The sequence below is a fragment of the Anser brachyrhynchus genome, assembly GCF_964034855.1.
Source record: "Anser brachyrhynchus genome assembly, chromosome: 1".
Classification (NCBI taxonomy): domain Eukaryota; kingdom Metazoa; phylum Chordata; class Aves; order Anseriformes; family Anatidae; genus Anser; species Anser brachyrhynchus.
Window position 1 is genome coordinate 181,535,553 of NC_137694.1, and position 26,903 is coordinate 181,562,455.

General features: G+C 47.2%; 2 protein-coding genes across 3 annotated transcripts in view; one reads left to right on the forward strand and one right to left on the reverse strand.

Moving 5' to 3' along the window:
* The window catches only part of COG3 (component of oligomeric golgi complex 3), a 31,772-nt gene extending 28,454 nt beyond the window's left edge, over positions 1-3,318 (forward strand). For both annotated transcript variants that reach the window (XM_080552803.1, XM_080552804.1), the window contains exon 23: positions 1,154-3,318. In XM_080552803.1, coding sequence (XP_080408929.1) covers positions 1,154-1,183 — 30 coding nt within the window. In that variant the 3' untranslated portion in view covers positions 1,184-3,318. The remainder of the gene's footprint in view (positions 1-1,153) is intronic.
* On the reverse strand, positions 3,052-26,903 carry ERICH6B (glutamate rich 6B). Its single transcript, XM_080576121.1, has 9 exons — positions 26,273-26,903; positions 19,899-20,110; positions 11,360-11,514; positions 10,513-10,577; positions 9,799-9,944; positions 8,055-8,143; positions 7,580-7,732; positions 5,894-6,158; positions 3,052-5,386 (listed from the first exon to the last, which is right to left on the reverse strand). Exons 1-9 carry the CDS (start codon positions 26,619-26,621, stop codon positions 5,264-5,266), a joined length of 1,557 nt encoding a protein of 518 aa, XP_080432247.1. The 5' UTR covers positions 26,622-26,903; the 3' UTR covers positions 3,052-5,263.

Sequence of the window (26,903 nt, forward strand, 5' to 3'; positions counted from 1 at the left end):
TTTTTTTTTAAACATTAACTTTTAATTTTTACTACTTTTAGTGTTCAGATTTTTTTAAAATCCTCCTTAATCCTGGCTGATTAAACTCAGGACTTCTCTGAACTCCAGGGTCTCAAATAAAAAGGTTTTGCTCGTTTGTTTTTTATGAATATCCAGTAGAATTTTTTTTAAATTGAAGGCAGTGACTGATGTTTTTGTGGATTGGTTTGTACAACATCATGGCAGAGTCTTACCATTTTTGGGCATTGTCTTTTTGAAGAGATACCACAGATAGTGAACAAGCTTAAAAAAGTCTGCACGTGAAGTTGGTCTTGCTTTTGACAAATACAAGAAGCAGCAACTTTTACATTCAGGAAGTAGGGGAAAGAGTTTTAAGGGCTCTTTTGAAGTAAATTGTATTGGGAAAATGTCCATTTTTTTATGGAAATGGAACCCTCACATTAAGAACTTTAGTCTCAGAGATGATTGCGATTGAAAATTCTCTGTATTAGCACGCTCTGACAAAAACAAGTAGGTTTTCAAAAACCTGTCTTTGACCTTAGGGGTCCAGGGAGTGTGGATAGAATCTTGATATCAATATCATGGGCTGCCAGTATTTAAACCGATAATCAAGCTTATGCGTTAGAGGAGTTTGCCCGCAATGAACGTGGCCACAGGGATGTATGCTAACTATCCTGGAGCGTGGAGTAGAAGTGATGCACTGGAAGGTGGGGTTGTCCTAGAGGAGTTGGCTTCTTCTAATGTTGTTTATCTGTTGATCCTGAGGATCATTTCTACAAACAGAAGTGTGTCGGAAGCAATATTGTCATTTGTGGGAAACAAGGATTGCAAAGGATCCCAAACGTGTTTCAGATATCTAAGATAGATGTTGACATTTTTTCCAGCGCACAGATTTTTATGGAGTTCCTTGACAACGCCAGAAATCATTCTAGAAATTCTAAAACAATACGTTGTGACTGCTGAAAAGACATTTGCATTTTACAAAGCCTGTGAGTTGGGATTTGACTGGAAGTTTTGACCACTTGCATCTCTGTTCTGCTCCGTATAAGTCTCTGTGTGCTTCCATGAATTCCTGTTTAAAGGTTAAAATATGAGACATCAGATCCTGAACTTAGCTGTTCTGTCTAATGTAGGCTTTCGCTTTGTCTTCCAGGTGAACTTACTTTTGTCGATGTCCAAGTAGCCAGTGAGGCTGCTTCAAACAAACTTCAGCTGAATGTCAGACAGTGAAGGGGACGTGAAGACATTTGCTTGAAGTAAATGAAGGATCCCCCCGTGCAGTCCAGCCTGCATTAAAACCCTCCAGGCTGTTTAACCCCGTTTTAGGAAAAAGTTTTAAAAAAAAATCAGTTTTATTGATTTGTTAAAGGTCTTCCTATTTGCTGGCTTGGGAAGGGGGGGAGAAAGAAAACAAAACAAACCTTTTGCTGATCACTCTTATGGAAGCTCAGTTACTGCCTTCTCCAGATATTCTTGAAGTCCTGTTTTTTTATGTAAAATCCTTTCATACTTTAAGCTGATGAATGGAGTGAAGAGAAGCGCTTTCAAAACCACACTGGAAGTAAAGTGCAGGGAATAAAATGGGAGCGGTGGTAGGTATTTGCAAGGCTTGGAGATAAGCGCGTTGATATGACTGTTTGACTTAAGCAGGCATGCTCCAATTTTTTAACACCCCTGAGAATCCTGATAATTTACCAAGTGCGTGAACATAATTCAGAGGTTTTTAGCTGGGAAAACTTTATTTTCTACATCTGAAGCGTTTCTTGAAACACTGGATGTGCTGTGTTTTCTTGTACTCTTGTGATTAAGAGCTGCGAGGCCTGACCTGAAGTTTTATGCTCTAGCCTTACTCCATGTAAAGAATCTCGGATTCTTGGGATTTGCAATGGAAAGCTGTGCAATATAATTTCTGTTGTTTCTGAGGGAACTGCATGTTTTCAGATGCTTTACAGCAAAGCGTAGCATTGAGATTCTCAGGTACTTAGAGTTTTAGGTTAGAGGTGTTTTCTTTTTTTTGTGTATTTTTTGCCATACCCAAGATCAACTGGTGGTGTTGGATTAGTGAAAGTGGGTGCTGGGACTAGAATTTATACAGCCGCTGTGTGCTGGAGCAAATGCTAGTGGGGGCATGGAGGGGATGCCAGAAATGAATGTGTAAGCACTGTCAAATCATCGCCGTTAGCAGGGGTTAAGCATACAGATACTGGTAAACGTTGTGATGTGATCAGTAGGCATTAATTGATCCTTATTTCGGAAAGCTGAATGCTAACCACTCTGCCATTAATTGAATGAAACACTAAGAGCAGCTTTAGAGTATCTTGGTGTGTAAATCTTTATCGTGCAGCACTGCGGAAGAAAAACATGGTGAAGTACATGGCAGACTTTCAACTCACTCGTAAAAACTCTTCTGAAATTTTAATTACGGAGACACTTCCATGCACATCAGTGGTGTTTTGATTTAATGTTTTTCCTGTTATGAATCACGTGGCTGGAGACTAAAACAGCAGGATTTAAAGCTACCAAGAGAAGTGTTGCAGCAGTGGTGCTGAGGTACGTAAGTGGTACTTGTAGGACCTTACATGACTCTTTAAAATTAACTAAAGGAACTAACAAGGAAGAAAACCTGCCCCTTTTTTTTTTTTAACGTATGTAGAAACGCAGGCTGTAAAATACTGTCCAGTGCATTGTAATATATGTATATTTGTTTTTTTACAAAGTTTTACAGAAGGATTGCATGGTCACTGTACAAAGCTGTGACGGACTCAATACATTGTACAGAAGAGATGTGAAGGGTAAACCCTTGCAGTAGTCACTCTTGTGATTTGGGTCTTTTCTCTCCTAGAATACCTAGACAGCTCTAGGTCAGCCGGCTGGAAGATTAGCAGAGCAATCAGTTTATACAGCCTGTTTGCTAAATGACCATTTGTTTAAACATGTACAGTTTCAGATATTTACGTTTACAAATAGTGTAAATACTTTCAAAAGATTAATTTAAGATGCTTTATATTATCTGACTAGAAACTTGCCGTTTTTAATTTTTTTAAATAAAAATGTTGCCTCCTATTTTGGTCAAAGAGTAAAGCTTTATTCTGTATCCCGAGGCTTGTCTGTCAAGATAACTGTAATACAGAGACAATAAACACCCTGTAAGCACAGGCAGTGAGTACATTGTTAAAAAGAAGTGTTCTTCTTTGGCAGTAAGAGAAATGACTTTATTTGGCACAGATGTATACCTGAGTGCTGAGCGTACAGCTGATTGTTGAAATAATCCCTCTTTATGGTTATAATAAAGTAAATTTGTATTTTCTTTACTGACAAGTGGTCTTGCGTGACTAAACGGTCTCTTTGCTTGCAATTTTATTAGGGGGAAGAAACCGTGACTGTAACAAGAACGTATTTTATCTAGTTGGCCCTTACTAAGAGTAAACTTGGGAGGTGGTGGCCGAAAGCACAACGATTATTTTATTTGATAGCTGTTCTTGTTGCCTGTTGCTTGCAGGCTTATCTACCCATCATTTCTTACTACCACAACTGTTTTTCTGGCCCTTGGTATTGTAGGAACGCATCGTTCAAAGTCTCGTGGTTTGTTCACTGTACTGTCAGTGTGAGGCATCCCTTTACTCTCTGGCTTTGGCAGTGTCATCTGAATGAATTCATCTCAGGACAAACACTGCTTTCTTGTGGAATTTATCTGCTCTCTGACTGGCGCAGGCAGCAGCGTGTGACCATTGCTGCCTGGACGCTTGGAGCCTGCTTAAAAAGGTTTGGCCCTTTGGGTTGTCTGTCTTGGGAAATGCAGTGAATGCCAAGGCAGTTGGCCAGGCATTTACTCGTTCTTTTTTCTCTTTCTTTGTACAACAATGACACCTGCACCATAGCTTATACTGTGCTGGGTGTTCTCCAAGCAAAAACAACAGTCTCGTCCTCGAACCGTGCCTGTTTGGTGTTGGCAAAGTGATGTGGGCAGGAAAAGGAAGAAAGTTTTTGCCGCTAACAGGCTGTGGTCATTGCAGCAAAACCCAGCCTTGTGCCTGTGAATGCTGCTTTCTCCTACCCTCACGTATTTTTTCAGTCTTACTGAACCCTAAAACCAAGCCAAGACCCTACAGCAAATCAGGTCTTGGATATGAAGGTCTCAGAATACAATAAAAGCTCCCCGATGCACCAAGTGGATTCAGGGCATATGGAGGTCTCCATTCCTTCACACAATCTGATGGTAAGTCCAGTGAAAGGAGTCTTTCAGCACTGCCTGTAGAAAACTTAGCCAATAAAATGTCCCGGTGAAGATAAAAGCATGGTCAAGAAGTAAGGAGTTGGGACCATCTGTTAAAATGCATGGTGTTTGAAATAAACATCTAGATATTTAAAGGGGAAAATTCTTTGATAACATCACTGGGTGCCTTTTTAATTGGGCATTTCCAGGGCATGCTTAAAGCGATGCAGTGGCACAGGGACATTTGGGCTGTTGGGTGGCAGGTGGAGTGCTCGTGTGAGGTGTCACCTCTAGGCAGCATTGCTTTTTGCTCCGGGAGGAGCAAAAACGTGCTGACTGGTCTCGTGGGGGAAGCATCGCTGCAGGCTCCGCTGTGGTGTGGTCCCCCATGTTGGTCATCTCTGTGTAAATCCTGGTATTGGCACCCAAACGGCTCTTGTAAGAAAGCTTGGCTTGCTATGGCTTCTTCCTAGTTTTGTTGGGACTGTGCTACAGACTTGTTTTCTTTGCTGCTTGAAACACGAGGGGAAACTTCTAGTACGTGGGAAAGAATCAGTCCCTTTCAGTCGTGAAACTAGTGGCTTGTGGCCATGCCACCAAGCTGGAGCTGCGTACCCAGAGGCTCCTCATCGTCGCTCTGCCTTGGACTGCCCCTGCTCATCCCCGCTCAGGCAGCGTGGCTGTTAGTGCGACGAGCTCCCCACGTCCAGCGCATCAGCCGAAGGAGGGAAACCATCTCCTCCTTCAGTGATCGGTGTGGTAACATTCAGTGAAATCCCCCCGATGGAACTGCAATCCAACAAGTGTTTTCAACTGAGGTGGGCCTGGTGTTACAAGGACTCGACGTACAGGAAGGTAGGCATGGTGGGCTTGGAAAAAGGAGCTTTATTTTTCATTGCCAAGTGACTGTTTTCACCGTGATGAAGGAAAAGCAGATCTGAAGTGCTCGTGTAACCGTTTGCTGCGTGTCTTGAGGTCTTCGTTTCCGTATTTCGTGCAGGTACAAGATGATGAAACACAAGGAGTGGTATCGCTGGGGCACTGCCAAAGCTACTGCAAAACTGCCTCTATTTTGGAGAGCAGGCTCCTGAGCTGAATCTTTCTGGACTGCAGGAAGAGCTCCTCTTCGCTTTCTAGCCCTTTTAGCAGGTGACTTGTCTTGGGGTCTTTCAACTGCAAAGAGAGCCCGAGCAAAAAGAAGGGCATTAATGCTGAAACCCCTGGAGGGAGGCTGTGTGGAAGAGCATCGCTTCCAACCCAACCTTTCATGCTTGCCCTCATCCCAGGAGGGTCAGAGGTGGGAAACCCGAGTGGCAACAAATGCCAAAGGATTTTCGGTTGTTCCTGTCCCCAAATGCTTGTTTCATGTTAAGTGAAATGGTGTTTAGATAAAATCAAGAGCATTGTGTTTGTATTGACATTTATATTAAATGTTTTGAGAAGGAATAGTGTTTCAAAATGAATTTGAGACATGCTGTCCTCACCCTTCAGTGGCAGTGTTTCAATCTCGGCTAAATGCTTTCCTGAAGGGGAATTTCATTAAGACTCACACAGGCAGGAAATTTGCTTTTGAACGAAATGGTGACTTTTTCACCTGAAAATCTGTGACCAGACCCATGCAGCAGCCCCAGGGAAACGTCTTTACTCAGGTGGGCTGCTCCAGGCACAGAAAGTGCTCACCTTGAGCCGGGCCCCCACGTTGAAGTGGATGCAGTTGCTGTTGCTCGTGAACCACAGGTGAATCTGATCCTGGGACACAATTTTAAGGGTGAGGTGGCCGTTCAGTTTCACGGTGATGGGCTGGAAAGGAGGGCTGTGGACGTGGTGGCTGAGGTCGTGCCAGCTCCAGTGCTTCTGGCTCGCCCCTGCCTGGTCAAAGCAGGTTCCGGTGCAAGGGGTCAGGATGATCCTGGGGACAAACATGGGGTGAATCCACAGCAAACAGCTTCCCCGTCCTAAATGCTACCTCTTATCTGCGCTGTGACTGAAGTAATTATTATTGCCTTCCACGAGTCAGGGCCTGGAGCTGATCCACCAGATCAGGGATGATATTTTCATAATGGTTATCCTACAAAACCCTCCTGCCCTCAGAGGGCAAAGAAAATATTTGCGCGTAGCACGGGCTGCCCCTCTTCCCATTGCTCTTCTGCATGTGAGAGTTACTGGCCACGGTCATTTCTATTTGTAAACATTTGTACTAAGAGTAGGTGTCCAACACACGGTCACGCATGTTTGTGTGCATGGCAGGGTGTGGGGAACGGCCTTGATGCAGAACAAAGGAGAGGGAAACTCTGTGTATGGGGGAACAGCCCTCATTTACAGCACACAAATACAAATCAATGCTCCCCATCTCACGACAGCCCGAGGAGGTGGCTCCAGGTGCTGGAGCACCCCCCCAGACGTGGCACGCGGGGCCATTTTATCATTCACGTTGCGTTTTTCCTGCTGGCGTGTTAAAGAAGTTGATTCTCACCACCGCAGCAAAAGCCCAGCGTTAACTTGTGCTGCAGCTTGGAAGAAACAGCGGGAATAAACAAGAAAGCTTTTTATAAATGTATGAGTGGTCACTGGCTCGATGTTGCCCTTAATTTATGGCTGCTGGGAGGTACTGGGAGAGCTGTAATCGAGCCTGGGGCTCGTGCTGTTGGGAAGCAGTCCGAAAAGCATGGTCCAGCGGGGTCAGGAGCGCCCTGGGGTGAAGGACGGGGCTAGGCTGCGGGGCGGGTGATGCTTCCGTGCAGCTGGGGATCACGGCGGTGTCGAGCCGCGAAAGCCTGGCTGCTGCGTGATGGATGAGAGACCAACGTGTCTGCAGGCGGGCGGTGGGACCTGCAGTAGTCTGATGGCAATGTTATTACAACAGCTATTGAAAGCGATTTGTAATAGCCGGTTAGACATTTAACGCGTCCATTCATTAGTCTCGACACGGGGAGGACTTGTAAAACTGAGATGGGATTTAATGGTTTCCCCCAGTTCCTGGCTTTCAAGGGGGAAACTTTGGAGACTTGGGGAGGGGAGGCAAAAATTTGAATTCGAAGGCTCAAACAGCAGCAGCTTTTCCTGAGAGCTGTCAGTCACCTCACGTTACCACTCAGACTGCATGAAATCAGCCACCTAAGTCATTCTTTACGGCGAGGAGCACGACCTGGATATGAGAAACGAACCAAAGGCAATGTGACATCAAGCTCGACAACCTCAGGTATCGCAGTGTCCCCTTGCATGCAAATTATAAGCCCATGCTTTGCTGGTGTGGTGACCTGGCGCCCCACGAGAAGCCAGGAGAGAAGACACATCCTTATGTATCCCTGTGCTGTGACGGGACTGAGACACCTCCAAGGACGTGTGGCCCACCGGGCCTGCACCTACCAGATTTGTCCGTCAGGGTGGAAGCAGACCCCGTGGCCGTGGCTCCCGAAGGCAGCCCTAACGCCCAGGTACCTGCTGTCCTCCAGGATGACGTAGGTGAACCGGGCTTCCTCGGTGAACGTGATCAGAACGGCCACGTTGCCCGACGGGTAGCTGGGAAGCGGTTAGGGAAAGACAAGCCCATCAAAAGCCCACAGAAAGCACACGTTGCAAGAAACACAATGTGGGACACAGCCTGGGGGAAATAAAATAACCCATGCCCTCCACCACCCTTCAAGCAGTCAACCTGAAGGCTATCGGCTCTGTAGGCTGTACTTCCTCTGAAGAGCAGTGCTGAGCACAGCAGTGGTGCAGCCAGCCCAAAATGCAGAGGCAGATTACCCCCAGGGAGGAGGAGAGCCACGGTGGTCCACCCAGAGGCACGACTTTCCCATGATTGCCCCCCCTCTACATGAGCTACGTTGCTGCTGGATGCTAAACCTGACCACTTCCATCTGGGAAAAGGAGAAAAAACGTCCGTCCATCGGAATAGCATCTTCTCACGGGGCCGGGAGAACGGCAGAGCTGCAGGAGGAAAACCACGGCGGTGAGAGGCAGGTGGGGGTGCAGAGGAGCGTCGTGGGGACACCTGCCTGGGTGCACGGGGTGCGGGTGCCCGACACCACACCTTCCTCTCTCCATGCCTGTACCAACCCCAAAACATCGCGTCCTGCGCTCTCCACCTGGCCTTGATATTTCCGTTTGCTTCCTTTTTAATTAAAGCCTTTTAAATTACCGAGGGAGGCTCATCCTTCAGTCCTGTGTTTTCACATTTCATGTACAAAGCTCGGCTCCTTTTATTTTATGTTATTAGCTGCTCTCCGATGATATAATTTGCCAGGAGCCCTCTTTCCATCAGACACACGAGTAATTTATCCAGCAACGTCCTGACAAGTGAAATAGAAACATTTCTTTGCTGAGGGCTTAGCTCCAAGCATTGCAAAGGAGCTTTGGTGCTTTCTAATAGGAATAAGAAGCATTACTGCTTGCTTCTCCTGGAAAAAAGGAGAGCGGCTTGTTTTGCTTGAGCAGGGGGAAGCGCAGCGAGTTTGCTTCTCCCATTTAACATCATCATTAAGAGCAGCAGCTGATTACCGGGTGCAGAACGGGGCCTTGCTTGGGTTTTGCCTCTCACGGGGATTTGAGGGACACATCCATGGCAGCTCCCAGGTACCTGAGCAGTGACTGATTTCAGCCCGAGCTGCGGCACTCGTTAATAACCCAAAGGTGCACATTTTGGCTCTGCAAACTAGCTAAAGATTACTCCTTGGTTGTAAGGGATGGAGGGGAACAGAAAAGCTACAAACTGACAATCTTGTGCCTGCTTTCATTTTTCAGTCTTTTTATGAGGCTAAAAAGACAGGCAGTCCCAGGCAGGAGGATTTGCTGCCCCTATATTTCAGGAGGGGAGAGCAGTATAATGCACTTCTATGTCGAAAATAAAAAAGCCAACAACATCGCTGATTGTGTGATAAATCACCGGCGGTTTTCTTGTATGCCTGAGGAAACTGCAGAAATGTTTTCTGGTTTGGGGAGGCAGAGGAAGGGGGAGAAGGGACAGGCCATGCTGGGGGGCTGAGGTGGTGGGGGGCCGGGCAGCCACCCTCTGGCTGTCAAATTGTTGGACTTGGCCTGGGACCAGCAGCTTTCCGAGGGGTTCCTAGCTCAGGAGCCCACATCCATCCCTGCCAGTAGGTTTGGACAGGGCAGCCTGGCTCGGAGAGTGAGAAGGATGGATGGTATGGAAGTGAGCAGAGCAGGGCCGAGGTTTCAGTTGGCACGGAGATGGCTGACTGGTGGCATTCAGCCTTCAAGCTGCACAGGATGGTCCCGAAGTAAAACATTTACACGTGGACATCATCCTTGTAAACCCCCAGGGATGCCAGGCTCAACTTTCCACCCCATCCACAAACACCTGACTAAGTTCATCCTTCAACAGCCACAGGCAGGTGTGTCCCATCGACGTGGTGCACTCACTGACAAACATTTCAACAGTTTGCTGAATCAGCACCTTCTCCATATCTCATAAGTGGTATCTAAATGCGCTGTAAGTGGTGTCTAAATGCACTTTACTGGAAAAAACATGACTCTTACGGGATACGAGCACACTAAACACCGTACAGCTCTCTATAATCCCTGCCTGAAAAGCAACGAGAAGAGCTCCAACAGGCTACACCCACCTTCAGGTGCTCTGCAGCACAATCACTGTCCATCTCGAAAAGGTCTTCTGGAGGTGCTGGTGTTGCTTGGTGCTTTTCGGAAGGGACAGTCTTTGGTCTGGCAGTGTATTCATTTGGTTTTGAGAGTCTGAAAGAGATTCTGGTCCCTGAAAAAAGAATAAAATTAGAAGGTTGGTGTTGAGGAAAATGATGTAGGTCTGTTTCTCCAAGCTTTTTGTATTGGATTATTTGGAAAGGAGAGGGAATTGAGGGAGGGGTTGGGGAGTTTTTACATCTTTTGCTTTATTTGAGAAGAAACAAGTGGGAAGGGAAAATCTAGCCTAAATAGGGTGGGGTAGGCTCTGTAATGCTGTAGGATGGTTTTCCTAAGAGATGTGAGGGATCTCCTTGCTAGAAACAATGAACCATCCAGCTGAGAATTGCTTATAGCGAAGGCTGGACTAGACACGAGCTAGCAAGTTTCTTCTGCACCCTCCCCTGCTCCTCCCATATGTACAGCATGTAGCTGACAGGCCTCACAGTCAGGGAATTACGTGGACCCGTGTTTTGTGTAACTATAAAGGTCCCTGACCACCCTCATTAGGATTAGGGCACCTTTTCCTACACGAAGGGCTGCAATCCCTGCTTCTTCTCTGGGTGCCCCGAAGCTGCTGTGTGCTTCTGGCTCCAAATCAAGCCCACCGATCGCAGCAGCTCGCTAGCAAAGGTACTTACAGGCAACAAACCTCAGGTACTGCTGAAGTAGTTCCCTGTAGCTCTCAAAGCCTCCCTTATCCAACCTAAGATTAAAAGCAAACAAACAAACAAAAAATAACAACGGAGGTTGAAAATACGATCAGATTGTTGGCTGATGTTACTACCCACAAAATCTAAGGGGAAAAAAAAGTATCTTGCGATGTTATTTCAGGAGGATTCACCTGAAGCAATGAGGATGGCTGCATGTGAGATTGTCACCACAGATGGCTTTTGTAGACAAAGAAGAGAGACGGGCACCCATCTCATTGCATGTCTGATGAGCAGTGCAGTAGAAATGCCCGTTTCCCTGCCCTTTGTGCAGGGAAGCTGCAGGTGATGGGTGAGGGCATGGCTGTGGGCTTGCAGGGGTGAGTCCCAGCCCCGAAGACCTCCTGCTCACACAGCTCAACACACATTTAGCTGGTCCCCAGGCCTGGCTTCACCTACATGTTGTGCCCCTGACTGAATTACTTTTGTAATTCAGGGGGAAATTTGGCTGGCAGGACCAAGTGCTGCATGCCACTTACACTGCTGCACCCTACAGACCCCACAGACAGCCCAAAAGGCTCAAATCAAATCCCACCCAGAGGTGCCCTGTGCGGCATTCAGACCTCACATTGTCCTTCTGCACCTGAGGGGAATTTTGGCATGCGCTGCTGCTCCCATGAAGATCTGCTGACACTTATAAGTCAGACCCCAGAGGACCAAAGCAGTGGGAGAAAAGGGAAAACAGCAACGAAGGACAGATAACTCAAGTGATGTGGCCTGGTCCATGCCCTCCGTGGTGAGGTGAGCGTGCCCCAGCCAGTCTCTCCGATTTCCTTACTGTTGCAGCAGCTTCTCCTTGATGCTACTCCGCAGCTCAGCCTGCAAAGGGTTGGCGTGGGGAGCAGCATCCGTCTCTTCCTCTGCTTCGTCTTCGCTCATCAGGTCTTGGATGGCAGTGTCAAATACCGTCCTGTAGCTCCGGCAGCAAAAGAGCTGTGGGGTGCAGCACCCGTCAGGAGCCGTGGGGCTGGGAACAGGCTCCTGGGAGGACCAGGAACCTCCTCACCCTTCAGCTCCCTCCACCCATTGGCTTCATCCCTTCCTCTCTGCCTCTGCCATGAAGTGGTTGCTCTCCCTTTTGCCATTAAAAAAAAAAAAAAAGAACTATTTATATGGAAGGCATCCTCACACCATAGTGGTAGACTCACTTTTTCTTGAGGTTGCTCCTTCAGGTCAGCCACTGTTGGGATTGGCTTCTCAGGTGTGCTGCAAAAGGTGCACCTTGCAGGAGGCTCTTCAGTTACAGTAGTTTCCTCAGAAGACAAAGGAAATTCAGTATCAGGGTCGTTATTTATTTTTATTTTTTAAAGTGAATTGGGATTGAATCTAGACTGCTCCCATAAAAGCACCCAAACCCACTGCATTCAGTGTAACACCAAATCTCTCATTTTTGTGCATATATACATATATATAAATAGTCAGGAAACTCAGGCTATATTTATTTATGTATGCTCCCAAATAAGTGCAGTTGTTATGTGCACTCTTCCTTCCTAAGATCTCAATGGAAAAGTATTAATTGCTTTTCATGTGAAAATGGGAATGACTTAATTTGCCTTTCTTTTAAGATGCTGTGAAGCACTGAGAAAGGGAAAAAAAAAAGAGAGCAAAATAAAGCTCAAATGAGTTTTAAAAAGCAACTCCTGTTTCTTCTTTAAAAACAAAACCCAGAGAGGATACATTAAATAAAACACTAGACGTGCTCAGTTTTTTAGGCAAACTTCAAGGAAAGTGGGGATGTTTGCATTTTGGAAAGAAAAAAACAATTGTTTGCAAATTGTTTGTGGTGGAAACGTTTGTGATCAGCTCTTCTCCTTCTTGATAATTGCTCAGAAGAGGCTTACGTCTAGCTTTAAGGGCCTTTTCCCTCTCTGATGTATTTATAGTACTTGCCCTGATGTCTTCTGCTCCGAGCAGTGGTGTCACCCGAAGACACCATCTTGCCCTAGGTTTCTTTCCATGCACTGAAGGTTTTTGCTTGCCCAGCTATATTGGCTGCAGCCACTGCTGCTTGTACAAGAGACATGCTCTGACTACAATCCACATCTCTCTGTCTGGTGGTGAGGAGAGTTATTATTTTTTACTTGCTCCTCCTCAAAGCTTCCCCTTGCAAGAGGAAAGCAAAGACCCTCCAGCTCTGACCGAATGAAATGGGACATTTTTAACATCAACCAAAGGGATGGTTTCTATAACCCATATTGCTGCAGAGCACACCAAGCTTGCCTGGTTCTCCAGCAGCTGGTTGGTATCGGGTACCCCACACGAGAATTCAAGCCCCCCCAGATTTAACCTTGAACAAACCAGGGATGAAGCCCCTTGCCCTTTGGCTGGAGACACAGGTCTTAGCACAGCCCGAGACACTTTGTTCCCCAGCCACCGCTGCTTGTTCTTTTCTTTCTTTGTCAATCTTTAAGATGGTCAAGCCTAAGTCTCTTAAAGGGAGGAGCTGCTGTGCTTTTGAGCAATTTTTACTCTCAGATAAGTTGTTAGAGAAAAAACATTATCTTTCCTTCTCCCTTGAAAACCACTTGCAGCTTGAGGAGTGTCCATTCACCTTTCTGAAAGACATCTCACCAGAGCAGACCAGTCCTGCACCTCTTGGCTCTAGATACAGCCACGAGAAATCACCAGGGTTGGCAGGAGAGGGAAACAAGCCCATCTGAAAGTCTCTGATGGCCAGAGGGAGGCACACTCCATGTGACCCTGTGTCTCAGATGTGCACTGCCAGACAGGGATGACGAACCCTCCACTAAAGATGTTTATTTTTTTTTTCCCTTGGGTGAAATAATTTTGTGCTCTTTTCCATTGCTGGAGTGATGCTCAGCCCGACTCCTTTTGCCTACAAATAGCAGTGGCAATTATCCACCCTCTTCCCCTCAACAAAGACACCTTTAGGAGAAAGAGGTGCCCCTTGTTGTTATCCTAGAGGTCACCCAGCACCCATTCCAGCTGGGCACTGCTCCTCAGAACAACAGCAACAAAAAATACCAAAACAAACCACACCAAAATGTGCTTGTCGCAGTAATTCCTGGTCCTCGTGCTAACCTCACCTCGTCTGTATGGAGGAGAGCTGCCGTCCCGTCATCCTCGTGCTCTTCTCCACCAGACAGTGGTTCCTCCTCTGACTCTGCCCTTGGACTTCCCTGGGCAAGCGCGACAGGCTCACACGCAGCTTTTTGCAGGGAAGAGCTGCTGGTTAGCTGTTATTCATCAGCACCCACAGCCCACAGATTTGTGTGAAGCACTTTTCTCAGATAAAGGCTTCACCATCCAACGCTTCCCTTCTGCCTCCTCTCCTGGGGCCCCAGGGCATTTGTATGCCTGTTTGTGCCAGGGCCCAGGAAAAAGGGCCACCGTCGGGTCTCCTGTTGGTCCCGTACAGTCTGGAGGAGGGGGCAGATGCATAATCCAGCAAGTAACAACACCCCCCCATCTCTTTGTGCAGTGGGGAGAGGGAGACGTGCTAGTTAGGCACATCGCCATCCACTCCCAGAAGCACCAACTAACCTCCAGTGACATCCAGAAAGTCTGGGAGGCTGCGTTTCTACCCTCTTCTTGGGACCTGGCACTTCAAATTTCGGAGAGGAAGCTGCTCTCTTAGCCTAAACGCTGTCCCATGTGTTTTCAAAGTGTTCAAAAGTAATCTCAAATAGAGGTGAGCAGAGAGAGGAGAATTTTGCTGATGATATTCAGGGCGGCTCAGGCAACGAGCTGACTGCGAAGAGTCACAGAAAGACCCCCCTGGCACTGAATAGAAGGATAATAAAATCACAGGTAAAATCTGATGTAGATAAATGTAAAGTGATGCACATGGGAAAAGACAATCCTAGCTTTACATACAAAATAATGGGCTCTGAGGTGGCTATTTCCACCTGGGAATGGAATTTTCGGGTTATAATAGATAGCTCTATGCAAATGTCAGCTCAATGCTCAGCAGCAATCAAAAAAGCAAACAGAAAGCTAGGAATTATTAGGGGTAGAGAGCAAAACAGAGGAAATCATTATGCTGCCGTATAAATCCATGGGCTCCCATCTCTTGAATGCTATTGTGCAGTCCTGATTCACCAATCTCAAATATGATACAGAAGAAATAGAAAAGCTACAGAGAAAGGCAATTGAAGATGATCAAAGGCATAAAAGGGCCTCCATTCAGGGAACGACTGAATAGATTAAGACTTTTTTATCTATCTTGGAAGAAAAACGACTGAAGAAGAAATATGACCGAGTTTTGAGATGGGAAGAGTGGCGTGACTGGGGAACAGCTGTTCACATCATTCAGTGCTCTTCAAAAGAAAAGGATGATCGCCAGAGAAAACTATCAAGTGGCAAGCTCAAAATAAACAGAAGAGATTCTTTTTAGCTGCGGTCCTCCTTGCCACGGGGTACGGTGGCTGTTTAAAGTCTGCACTGGTTCAATAGGGTGTTAGCTAATCGATGGGAGAAGGATCCATCAAGGGCTATTAAACGCAGAGGTGGTGTCTACAGTGCAAGGAGCTCCTGAGTCTCAGATCACCAGGGGATGAGAGGGTATTCTGGGAAGCATACAAATTTTGGCTCTATTTTTGTATTTCTTCCTGAGCATCTGCTGGCTCCTGTCCAGGGCAGGATGCTGGGCCAGGAGCAATTGTGGGCTCACCCCTTGCAGCCATTCTTACGTTCACGCCTGGCCACTAAGGCAAAGCAGCTTGCATATAGCCTGAGGTGTCTTTGCTGCCCGACGTAGCTTCTGACACAGCCCCTGCATCACAGAGATACACCAGCTTGGTGGCTTTCCAGGCTGAACACACCAGGCATGATTTTCAGCTTAAAAGCACTACCACCAAGACCCAAGGGCAGCTGCATCCCCTCTTCCTTTAGCTCCCAAAGAGAAAGCCCCCGTAGGCCAACCAGTTCAGAGCAAGGACCTCTTCTGGGGAGATATCTCCGCTGTGGAAGATGAAGCAGTGACCTCTGTGAGCATCACTGGGAGCCCTGAAGCAGGCCGTAGTGACCGAGAGCCAGCACCACCCCACCCGTGTGCTGGCTGTCCTCTATGGGTATGTGTGTCCCATAGCAAAAGGGACCCCTGCAGACACCGGACCCGCACCATCTCCTCCCATGGCCAGCTCTGGGACCTGGGGAAGCCTGTCCAGTCCTTCTGGCCTTCAGGGACATCAAGTGGCTGTGTCTCAGAACAAGACATTTGGTGGCACTCAGCTCACTTTCCTCTGGCGTGACCTGGGTCATCTTGGTTTTTCTTTTGTTCCAAAGTAGCACCCAAAGAAAACACCTCCTCTTCTGCTTATTATGCATGGTTACAAATGAAGGGAGAGCAACAAAAAGCAGATACACATTGTCTTGAATGTCCAGATTTGATTCACTCAGGCTTTCCCCCAGTAAATAAAAAAAAAAAAAACACACTAAAAACATTGGAACACTTCAGTTGCACAACATATAAGAGCTTCTTCTGGCTGAAAGCTCAGGATGTTAATGACAGGACCTCATATACATTTCTGTCCCTGTGCACCTTTCCAAGGTTGCCTTAAAACTCCTGCCTTGGCTCTTTACCAGCTGATGGATACGAGCCAGGAGCCTAACTCTGCACCTCGTCTCCAGCGAGAAATGAGGATGAGGGATAGTGGCTATTACAAGGTAATCGCGCCCCGGGGGAAATTACTGAGCTCAAGTATCTCTGCTCCCCAGACCATGGTAATCTCCTCGCACTCAGCTAGCCCTTGGCAAAGCTTGTCAGAGCAGGCTGGCTTGTCACTCTCAGCATTTGCCGGCCTGCCCGATTTCTGGAGGCGGCCGCATCTCCCGAGCAGCCTCGTGTTGACATTGTGCGCTCCGTAATGTGGAGGAGAGGCTTATTTTCCGAAAAACTATGATTTTTACCTACAAAGCCTTATCTAAAGCAAATGTAAGGCTGAATTCTGTTCGTATTGACACTTGTGCTATTTTGCAGCAGCTCCGAAAGGAGTAATGATGATATACATTGAAACAGGAGGGCAATCAGACACCTGTCTGTTCGATTGATCTGCAGGAGAGGGAGCACAAAAAGCTCTATTACACACACCGAAGAAAATAATCTGATAGTGATTGTTATGGGGGAAAAAAAAAAAAATCTTGCCCCTAGATTTCCATTAGGAAGGAGTTCCTGCTGTGTTTGGCTCTGTATGGAGATGGAGGAAGCAGAGTCCTGAAACAAGAGTGCAAACTGCAAGTGGGCAAGAGTAGAAAACCTCTTCCTCCTCCTCCTCCTCCTCTTCCTTCTCCTCCTCCTCCTCCTCCTCCTCCTCCTCCTCCTCTTCCCCTTCCCCTTCCCCTTCCCTTCCCCTTCCTCTCTCTCTCCCTCCCCTGTTCTGACTACCCCTACCACCCCCTCCTCCTCCTCAGTGTGCTGGCCCCATCCCACTGGTGCTAGAGAGATTGTTTAGCCATGGAAAGGCTAAAACATAAATAATATTTGTCTATTTATTTATTTATGTGCATTATGTATTATATGATATATTTTCAAATTATAAATATTTTTTATTTATATATCATTATAAAAATATAATGAATAAATCAAAGCTGGGCACCCCACAGCCATACACCTTGTGCCTAGGCTGCCCTTGCTGGCTCAGGTTCCTAACTCCCTTGATTGCCTTATTTTAATGTGGTTGTACTGAATAATACATATTTCTCGTGAAGAAAAAGCAAGCATTTCTGTGCAGGGGCAACTTGGCAGCTCTGAATACTGAGCAGCAGTTTCCTCAAAGCAGTAGGATTCAACCTGGTAATCAACACTATTAGCATTAAAAGGAACTGTCTAAATGTCAAGCCCGTTCAATAAATAAGAGCTAACACACTTAGAAATAGCTTAGAATGGGGAATTAAAAGTTTTGCTGCTAATTATGTTTCTTATTTTGGATTTTCTGTCAATTCTAGCTCTTCCATTCAAATGAGACAATCATTTGCTGCCAAGACGAAGGAAATGAGATGGTCTGAAAGTGGAGCGTGGGCAAAGCTGTTCGTCCATAGCAGAGAGCTAAGGGGGACTGCAGTCCCTCTCACAAGCCCCTGGAAGCACCATAAGGGTAGGGTCAGCAGACCCTTCAGTCAGGAGCATCCCTTCCTAGGGCACCGACCATCAGAAACACTCCTGAGGAGGACATCCCCCATGGCCAACCTCATCGCTCTTTGCCCATAGCAGCTTCTGACCCCGTGTCATCTCAGCAGGGTGGGGAAAACCAGCTGGAGCCAGCCTGGGTGGTCTTATCTTCCATGCCCAGGTGTAGTACCAGCAGTCAGATGTCCCAGCACTTCGATACCACCCAGCCCACCAGCTGCAGCAGCTCCTCCGGTACCTCTCAGTCCCATCAGAGTTGGGAGACGCCAAGAGATGCTCCAGGGTTTTGCAGGAACTGGTCTTTTCTGTGGCTGCAAAGCCACAGACCCATGAGCCCCAGGAACCCACGTGTGATTTAGACTTGTATAAAATGAAGGTATAGGATGATGTTGTACAGCCACGGCCTCTATATTGTACTGCAGGATTCAGCCCTTGGCTCCGAGCCGCAGAAACCAGTGCCAGAGGAATATCATTTGGGTTAGGGGAAAAAAAAAAACCAAAGGGCGATGGGCTGGGGATAGCTGGATCCTGCAGGGCTGAATCTGGCCCTAAGAGGGCAAGGGAAGGAGGGCGAACTCCTCTAGCGAGCCAAAGGCATGCGGCGTGCTGCCCGGGAGGCAAGCAGCAGAAGCAGGGGGGGTGCAGCTTGCTGGAGGCATGTTTTATAGCAGGCTTAGAAACCAGCAGTGGCTTTAACAATTGACCCTGCTCCTCCAGACCCAGCCACCTGCAGCGCGGCCCGGGTGGAAGTGGCTCGCCTACGTCTGGTGCTTTGATGCAGTAATGACACGTAACTGATACTGATGGCAGAGGCTAATCCGCTCTGCCCTGTAATGTCCCCAGTCAATCATGCAATATTCTGTTATTGGAAAAACTCATTTTTGCCCCTCCGATGGTAATCAGCGTATGCCCTGAAGCACGAGGCTTGATAGCCCGCGTAATTTGCAACCTAGCTCAGTGTAACTGCGGATGTTAATCCTATTTATATGAACGGCTGACAAGCAACCGCAGGGATGGGGGGATGAGCTGCGGGGTGGGGGAAATCTGCCAGGCATCCTCCTGCAGATTTCAAGCTGCTGCACCCCACTGATAGGAGATGGAGAGGCTTGGGGTGGGCAAAGGGGGGGAGCCCAGGCAGCAGCTCTGCTGTGGTGCCTCGTGGTTTGCTCGGCACCCAGCGCTGGAGCAGACCTCACACCAAGCGCAGAAACGTGTGCCAAAGCCAGTGGGACTGTTGTGAAAATGAAAACCTCCAAATAAATTAAAAAAAAAAAAAAGGAAAACAGACAAGCAAGATTCTCCTCTTTCTGCCCTTTCCCCTTTTCTCCCCAGTGCAAGTGCTTTTTATCCAGAACAGAAAGGAAGTGCTTTGCTGTCCCAGCCCTTTCTTTCGCAGCCTCTGAGGACTGCAGATACCCAGACAGAAGAGGAAAAGAGGAGTTACGTTTTCTGCTACATTTTGCCACTGAACTTTCAATGAACAACAAGCAAAATCATCTTGCTGAGTCTACCCCCCGCCCCGGCTCTCTGGCATCAGTCTCTTTGCTTTGCAGCTTCCACTTGGCTTTCCAGATAAATTTTTTCTCTGCTCGGCTTTGCTTCTTTAGTTTATACCCACCTCCCCCTTCAATGTCTCTCCTTCTGCTTTTCCACCTTCCTTCCCCACTTCCCTCCTAACCCCTGTTCTTGTTTTCCTCTGCTCCCGGGGTCTTTCCTCCTGAGTTTTCCATTAATTCCTCCACAGATATTGATATTGTTTTACTTCTCTTATTCCATATTTCTTGTTCTCTTTCTCAGATTCCCACTTTTCTTTTTTTTTTTCATCCCATTTCCCAGCTGTTTTCTTCCTCCAAAACATGTGTTTTTCTTGCTTCTTGTGGTCTGTGACGCCCCTTGCCCCACCATCCGAGGGGGGTCAGAACTGGAACCCATTGAAACTGGGGGAGGAAGGCCATGTGAGGAAGAGGACTGAGACCCTCCGGTCTAAGGCTGGTGCTGCCAGGCATTTGCCTGACCCTTTCCTAGAGGCTACCTCTAGTATTCTGACAAAAATACCCCAATTTACATTTCCCTCCTCGTTTTTATTACGGCTGCATCCAGCATCGCTGGTCCTCCATTACCACCAAACATTGCCAATCCCTGATCCATGGTGGCAAAAGCAGGACTTCAGTGGTTTGGCCATCCTCATGAGCAAAACAATTTCTAGTTTAGTTTAGGCTTTTCAAAGGGCCATCATCGATGGCAGATGGGCATCTTGAAAGCTCAGATTTATCTCGTGGTTGCTGTGATTAAGTGAAGGTCTCACTGTACCTTGCTCACCCATCTCTGCTTGGTTATCTTCCTCTCCTTCCTCAGCTCCTGCCTCTTCCTCGGTTTCAGCTGGCTCCTTGCTCTCTTCTGCCTCGGAGAACATCTCGGTGTCCCTGAGGAGCACCACCACACCTGGAGGGAAGAGCAGAAATTCCCAAAGCACGAGGACACAACGTCGTCGTGACTTCTGAGGGGAGCCATGTGGAGTACGGACCACGTATCTCCAAATTCTGCTGCATTCCTGTGACTGTCAGCTGCCCAGATGTCACTCGCACCCCACTGCACTGTGCCCCGAACTATTTCCTGGCCATGAGCACGGTCTGCAGCTTCCCTTGCTGATGACTCTGCTTGGCAGGGAAATGGCAAAGCAAAGTGACCCTTGGAGGTCCTGAGAGGAGGCAACTAAAGGGGGGAATGAGATGGGGACACAAGTACTTGTTCACTTATAAAGTGTCTGGAAAATGCACTTCCTCTCCTCGCCAGGGTGTAACAAGACCTGAATACATTAAATATCCCACTTGCTGTGGTGAGGTTGGGCGGGTAATACTTTTAATTGCATCCGTTAATATATATGGAAAGGAACAGATGAGCATTTGGGCATATTTGCTGCTTTCTTTCAGATCTGAGAAAGAGCTGTTGCAGCCAAAACCACATTTTCCACCCCAGCTGTATACTACAATTGGTCTAATAAAAATGAATTTCATTTGCCTACAAAAAAAAAAAAAAAATCACTGTTCTGGGCACTTTATAGCAGTAAAGCACGCTGTTTGCTATTCCTGGCCTCCTGTAAAAGGACAGCTCTTGCTGCCTGTACGAGTGAATGCACGACACATGTTACAGCCAAGTGAGCACTGCTGTAGGAGTCTTCACATCGTAGTTTTCTAGGCTTGATCCTCCATGCACTTAAATTGATTTTATGGTCATGGTCCTCCCGGGACGCAGGGGCAGCTGCTTCAGGTTTTTGCCGGTTTAAGTAAGATTAGGTCAGGATGCACACGCCAGCAAGTAGCATTTGCTTCTCTCGGTGGGCCTTTAGCATCCCTGGGACCATGTGCAGGCAGAGGTACGGTCCAAAAATGGTGTAAAAACCAGAACCTGCATCTTCTGTGGACTTGGGGCTGCTCCTGCCACTGACAGCCCCAGAGCTCTCTTCTCCTATTACTGAAACAGCCTAAACATCATGTTTTAGTTATAAAGTGAGTTTAGTGGGTGGAAGGGTGGGAGGGGAAGGGGGATTAAATTTACTGCTTCTGTGACTACAGATCTGAAATAAATCTCCGATTCAATGATAGATCAATAACACCAAGATTGGGTTTAAATTATTAATAAACTATGAGAAATGAGGATAATTATTCTATGAGTCACAGCTCTCTAATGCACTGCACATTTTTTTTTTTCCCTGAGACATCTGCATTGAAGCACGACCTGCCTATCTCTTGGCAGCAAGCTGTAGCCAAGAAGCGAATGCCTTTTGTTTTGCTAGCTAAGCATTAACAAGCCCTCACGGGCTGAGGCAGCCTGGTGACAATGCAGGGCTTCTCTCATGGATAAGCACTTAAACGAGGAGCCCCCTGAAACATTTAGGTGCCTGGCGTGCCCCTGGAAATTGAAGCAACCTCAGCTCTTGAGCATCCTTCTGAATTCGGATGGCTGGAGATGGAGGAGTTGCATTAGCCCAAAAGGGGATGCTGCCTTTGAAAAGTGACCTTGGGCTGCTGGAGAAGGTGTATGGCTAGGGGTGAGCAGGGTAAGAGCAACCTCTGGCTGCAGGAGGCATGGACGAGAGGGACGGCTTTTGCTGCTTTAGCCCACAACGGCAGCAACCTCTCAGTTTCACTTCAAGCGAAGCTCAGTTCAACCCCTTTCTTGGGGCAAAGAGAGAGGATTGATTCATCAGCCTGAGGAGGTCTGTGAGGAACAAGAGGCTGAAAACTGGAATATTGCCCCATTCTGGGTCAGGAATATCCCTGTCGACTTAACCAACTTACGTGGGCACAGCATGGGCTGGAGAAGCTGAGCACCGCTGGGTGTCCTCCCACAGCAGCACCCTTCAGCTCCAGCTTGTGGTGGTGACAGAGGACAAACCCAGCATCAGGGCCGTCCCAGACCTTAGCACCCGCACCATCTCCTTTGGGGGATTTCCTCAGCTCACCACCAAGCCAGCTTTTCCCTGTGCCTCCGCAGAGTGGGATGGGGATGGAGGGGCTCAGCGCGCTCTTGCTGATGCTCATCAGCCGCGGTGCCACCAGCTGAGGTGCTGAGTGTGGTTTACCGCTGGGTGCTCACTGGTGTCTACGTGAAACCCCTAATAATGTGGAAAGCCAAGCAAAGCTGGATCTAAGGAAAAATGCCGCAGGGCATTTTGAGCCTTAATGACAGGAAGGGAGCAGAACTTAGGATATCGGTAATGAGAGGCATTTATCCTTGTCAAAGTGCTCCAACTGCATCAGAATTTCCGCTGAACAAAACTTATTTCTGAATAATATTGTTTTTAAAGTAAGCTGATGCCAAAAAGCTGCTTTCCAAAGCAAACCCACAGTTCTTGAGTACTCGGGATGTTGGGCAGGGTCACTTCAAACGAACTCACTGTCCTCCCCGGCAGCCAGGGGCTCATCTGAGTAGCTCCACTCCGTCTGGGTCATCTCGTCCTCCATCTCGTGCCTTCTGCTATCGCCCCTGCAAAGAGGTGACACCGTGTGGGATGCTCGTGGGCAGTTCATGGCCACAGGGGAAGAGGGCTTTGGGGCTTAGGCAAGGTTTCCCAGCAGTGACTCACGGTGGCATCATGTAACACCAATCCTGGAGCCCCTGCTTTGCTCATTTTGCCTTGCACGGCTCTGCAAACAGCATTAGGCTGGCATGGTCCACCGTGCAGCATGGTTTTTGGGCCACCTGGGGCATGGGAAGCAGGACTTCTCCCCTGTCACAGCATGTCCAGCACAAATGGCGCTTTCCAGAAACCCTCCCACTCCCTCGTGTTTTTTTTTCTTTTTCCTGAAGTTGTCTGGCATGAAAATGCCAGAAATGCCTGCATGAAACCAGTTTGAGCTTACGACAAAGAGCTATCAAGGTGTCTGTGCAATGCAGGGAGAATTTTGTGATTGCCTCTGATCTACTAATTCAAAGATGCCTGTGGCCTCAAAAAATGGAAAAAAAAAAACATGGGAAAAAATAAGGGATGCTGAACAACCTGTGATTGGGGCCTGACTCAGGCTGAATCAGGGAAGGAGGGAAGGGCTTTTGATAATTTTGTTTACCTGCATTAGTAACTCAAGGAAGCCAGTAAAGACTGCTGCTTTTTTTATTAATAACCTACATATTTTAAAGGTTTTTGGGCACAACATCTCTGGGTGAAAACCTGAGGGTTTTGGGGGGAGCAGCAATGCTCTGGTGCTTCCATCACTGTCCCCTCCCTGAAGTGCCCTCACTTCCTCCTTACATGCGAGGGGCAGAGGGCCACTTGCAGTCTTGGAAACCTTGGGACTGATTCTCCTTCATGTTGCAGTGGGGAATTTATGACCTTGTAATGACAAAACCTAGCTGTGTGCTCATACAGCAATATGACAAGCCTTCCCTTAGACAGCTGCTTATATCCCTTTTCCCATAGTGCCAAGCACATGTGGTAATTAAGGAAAAAAGCCAAAACATCAAATAGTAATAAAAATAACATTATTAATGACACCCAGTTCATTGGTAACATTACCAAAAACTCCAGAGATGCCATCAGCGTCCCTTTGAATACACCAGACACTGACGGGCCCACAGACAGCCACCAGGACAGGCATCGCTTCCAGTTTATTAACAGCAGAGGCAGAGCAGCGGCTGCAGGGCTGTGGGTGTCTCAGGCATCCTGTAAATCTCCAGCTGTTTGGTGCTCCTGCTGCCAGCCCACGTACAGCATAAATACAGCCTCACCTGGCTGCGCGATACAGAAAAATTGCTACCAATTACTCTCCTTACTTGGATTCCCTTGGCTTAGAGCCAGTGAGACGAGCTGACGGGGAATCTGTCGCCGGTGCTGGAGGGGAGAGAAAATGGTTTATCTTAAAAAGAAATCATCTTTTTGTGTAGAACAGCAGGGATTTTCTTTCTTTCTTTTTTTTTTTCCTTTCTTCTTTTTTTTTTCTTGAGATTTCTTGCCATTTCATTATTTTGTATTTCAGATAAAACCTCCCCCACCTTAACGAGGAACATTTTTTCCCTATTGCTTTTAGTGGTATAATAAATTGCAGGCGAGCCAAGAAAAAGCTCCCGAAGAATGAGCCTTAAAAAGTGGCTGGCGACTGAGGGCAAGCTTTGCAGAGGAAGAGACAAGAGTTACAAGCTAATTCACTTCACCTTCCCCTGCAGGTTTCATCCTGCAAACAACTGCATGCAACCTCAGTGCCAAAACCCCAAGTGGCATTATTTCCAAAAAATCAGGAAGGCCTGAGGGAGAGATTTGGGGCAGGCATTTGCAGAAGGTGGTGGGGGAGGAGAACCCCCCCTTTGGCATATGGAGGTTGGGGAAAGGACATGGACATGGAGGCATTTGGGGAGGGTGAGAGGTATCGATGCTGTGCAGTGGGGTGGCAGAAGAGGTGGTGGAGAAGAAAATGTGGAGAAATAAAGGATGTGGGAAAAAGAGAGGCATGGCTGTGACAGGGAGCCAGAAAAAGCATCAAAATGAGGCTGCACTGCTAGGACTAGATAAGCTATTCTTATGAAAGATGAAAAACAATGAAAAGGGATTGAAAAGGGCCAAAGAAGCCTCTGAATTGCTGCAGTACACAAATTCTTGAAGACAAATTAACTGTTCACTCTACGTCCCTATTAAGGCATTCCCAGCTACATTGGGTTTTCCTTGGTATGCATTTCTAAATAGTGGTCCTTTACCAAAACAGGCTGAGAGAAACATCCTATTTCACCTGAATTTTAAATTCCACATTTAAAAACTGTGGAAATCCAACAAGAGGTTTCCTGGGAGAGCCCTGAGAGAAGTTTCTGCACCTATCCCCTACCGGTCGCTCGTGGCTGCTGTTTCAGATCCTTTGACTTTTGCAGGAGCAGGTTTACCCTCCAGGATGCTGCTCACGTGCATGCCCGCTAAGAACACTTGGTTTCCGTGCGGAAAGCTCTTCAAAAGAAATAAACCTTACGTGTGCAAGCAGTCAGTTGTTCTCATTCTCGGGGGCAGGAAAATTTACATTGAAAAAAAAAATATGCAGAAGTGAGCAGAAAACATTTCCGTTGGCCAACCCCCAAGGAGGAGTGATGCGTGAATTCTCTAGGAAACTGCTGACCCTTTACGTGAAGGGTTAGCCCGGCTCTTTCATGCCAGCTGTGCATTTCTGGCTGTACGAGGCGCTGTCCCACAAGTAGGCGGAATGCATGGTCATAGAAATGACCATGGGAAATATGGGAAAAAGGCCAAACTTTCCTCTAATAACCTTGCTTAGGATGAGGCCAAGCTGCCTGGCTTGGGTCCCATTTTGGCACCCACTCTCTCTCAGAAAGCCAGACTTGCCCTAAGTAAGGAAGCAGTTGCCGTTCCCCACGGACGCTGTGGGTCCCTCCCCAGTGGGTCTGGCTTTGTCACGCGTCCCTTGCTCACCCACTCCCTGGGGACAGCTGTGACCCTGTCCTGCACACAGCCACAAGACACCTCCTGGCTTGCAAGCAGAGATGGGCTGTGCCATTGCAGTCAAAATAGGACAAATTCTTCCCATCCTTAAACAATCTTTTTTTTTCCCTATAATTCAAGGGTTGTTTTTTTTTTTTTCCTTTCCATGGATTAACCACATTTCCGTCTCTCTTATCTGCCTCCAAACACTAGTTAGATTACTTAATGAGCTGTAAAATATTATTAAAAGCAAGGCGTATGGAAAAAAAACCAACAAACTGTAAACATAGCTTGAGATATCTAGTGAGAGACAGTTGTCTAATACACATTTGCTGGCATATGCATGCAACACAGCAACCGTGACTGCTCCAGGCAAGCCTAAACCATGGTGTTTTGAACACCTCAGACACTCTGAACACATTGTTTACTAAAATGGATGTGTGGGTTTTTCAGTTGCACCTAGACCAGTGTTTTCCATTTGTGATGAGCTGTCCCAAGGCTCTGTCGCTGGGGCTCAGGGCTGGGTGCTGTGCTCCTTGCCTTGCCCTCACAGCTCACTGCCATTGCCCCAGACAAACCAGCCCCTGCGTGGCACTCACATTTACCATATATAAACAGAAACTGAGAAAAGATCAAGGACAGCTGCCTTCCTTCTAACAGGCTGCTTTCAACAATACCTGTTAACAGTTTACCTTTCTTTGAAATTACTGCAGAAGTCTTCCAGCAAACATCTTTGTTATTTTCTCTCCATTCTTCTGGAAAGGATGATGAGGCTCCTTCAGGCTCTTCTTCCCAGACAAGATCTGTGCTGGTTTTCCTACTTTTCTCTTCGCTGGAGAGAGCAAGATTACTCTGCTTAATATAATCTCGTATTTTCTTGTTATTGAAGGCTTCTTTAGAAGTTGCATACTCCTTTTCCAGCCTTTTTACATTTTCCACTGTGAGAGCAGAGCTGGAATCTGATGAAATGGTCCCAGGGGGAAATATTTTTGGTGGGGACTGGTTACTGCCAGGCCGTGACAGCTTGCGTCCATTAGACATATCTGCAATGCATTAAGGAGATGAGACTCTTCAGCAACAGGCAAAGTCAATTCATCATTCTGGTAACAAAGAAAGAAAGAAGAGAGAAATCCCATTAGTCATTTACTCCTGACGGGCGTATTGATTGATGTAGTTAAAATGTTCACACTAAGATAACCTTATTAGATTGAAAATCACTTTCTTTTCAAGAGGATCTACTAGGCTACAATTCAACAAAGCACTTAAGCGAATACCTGGTATTAAGGGCAGGCTGAAGTCCCATTGGTGGAATTTTGTTAAACA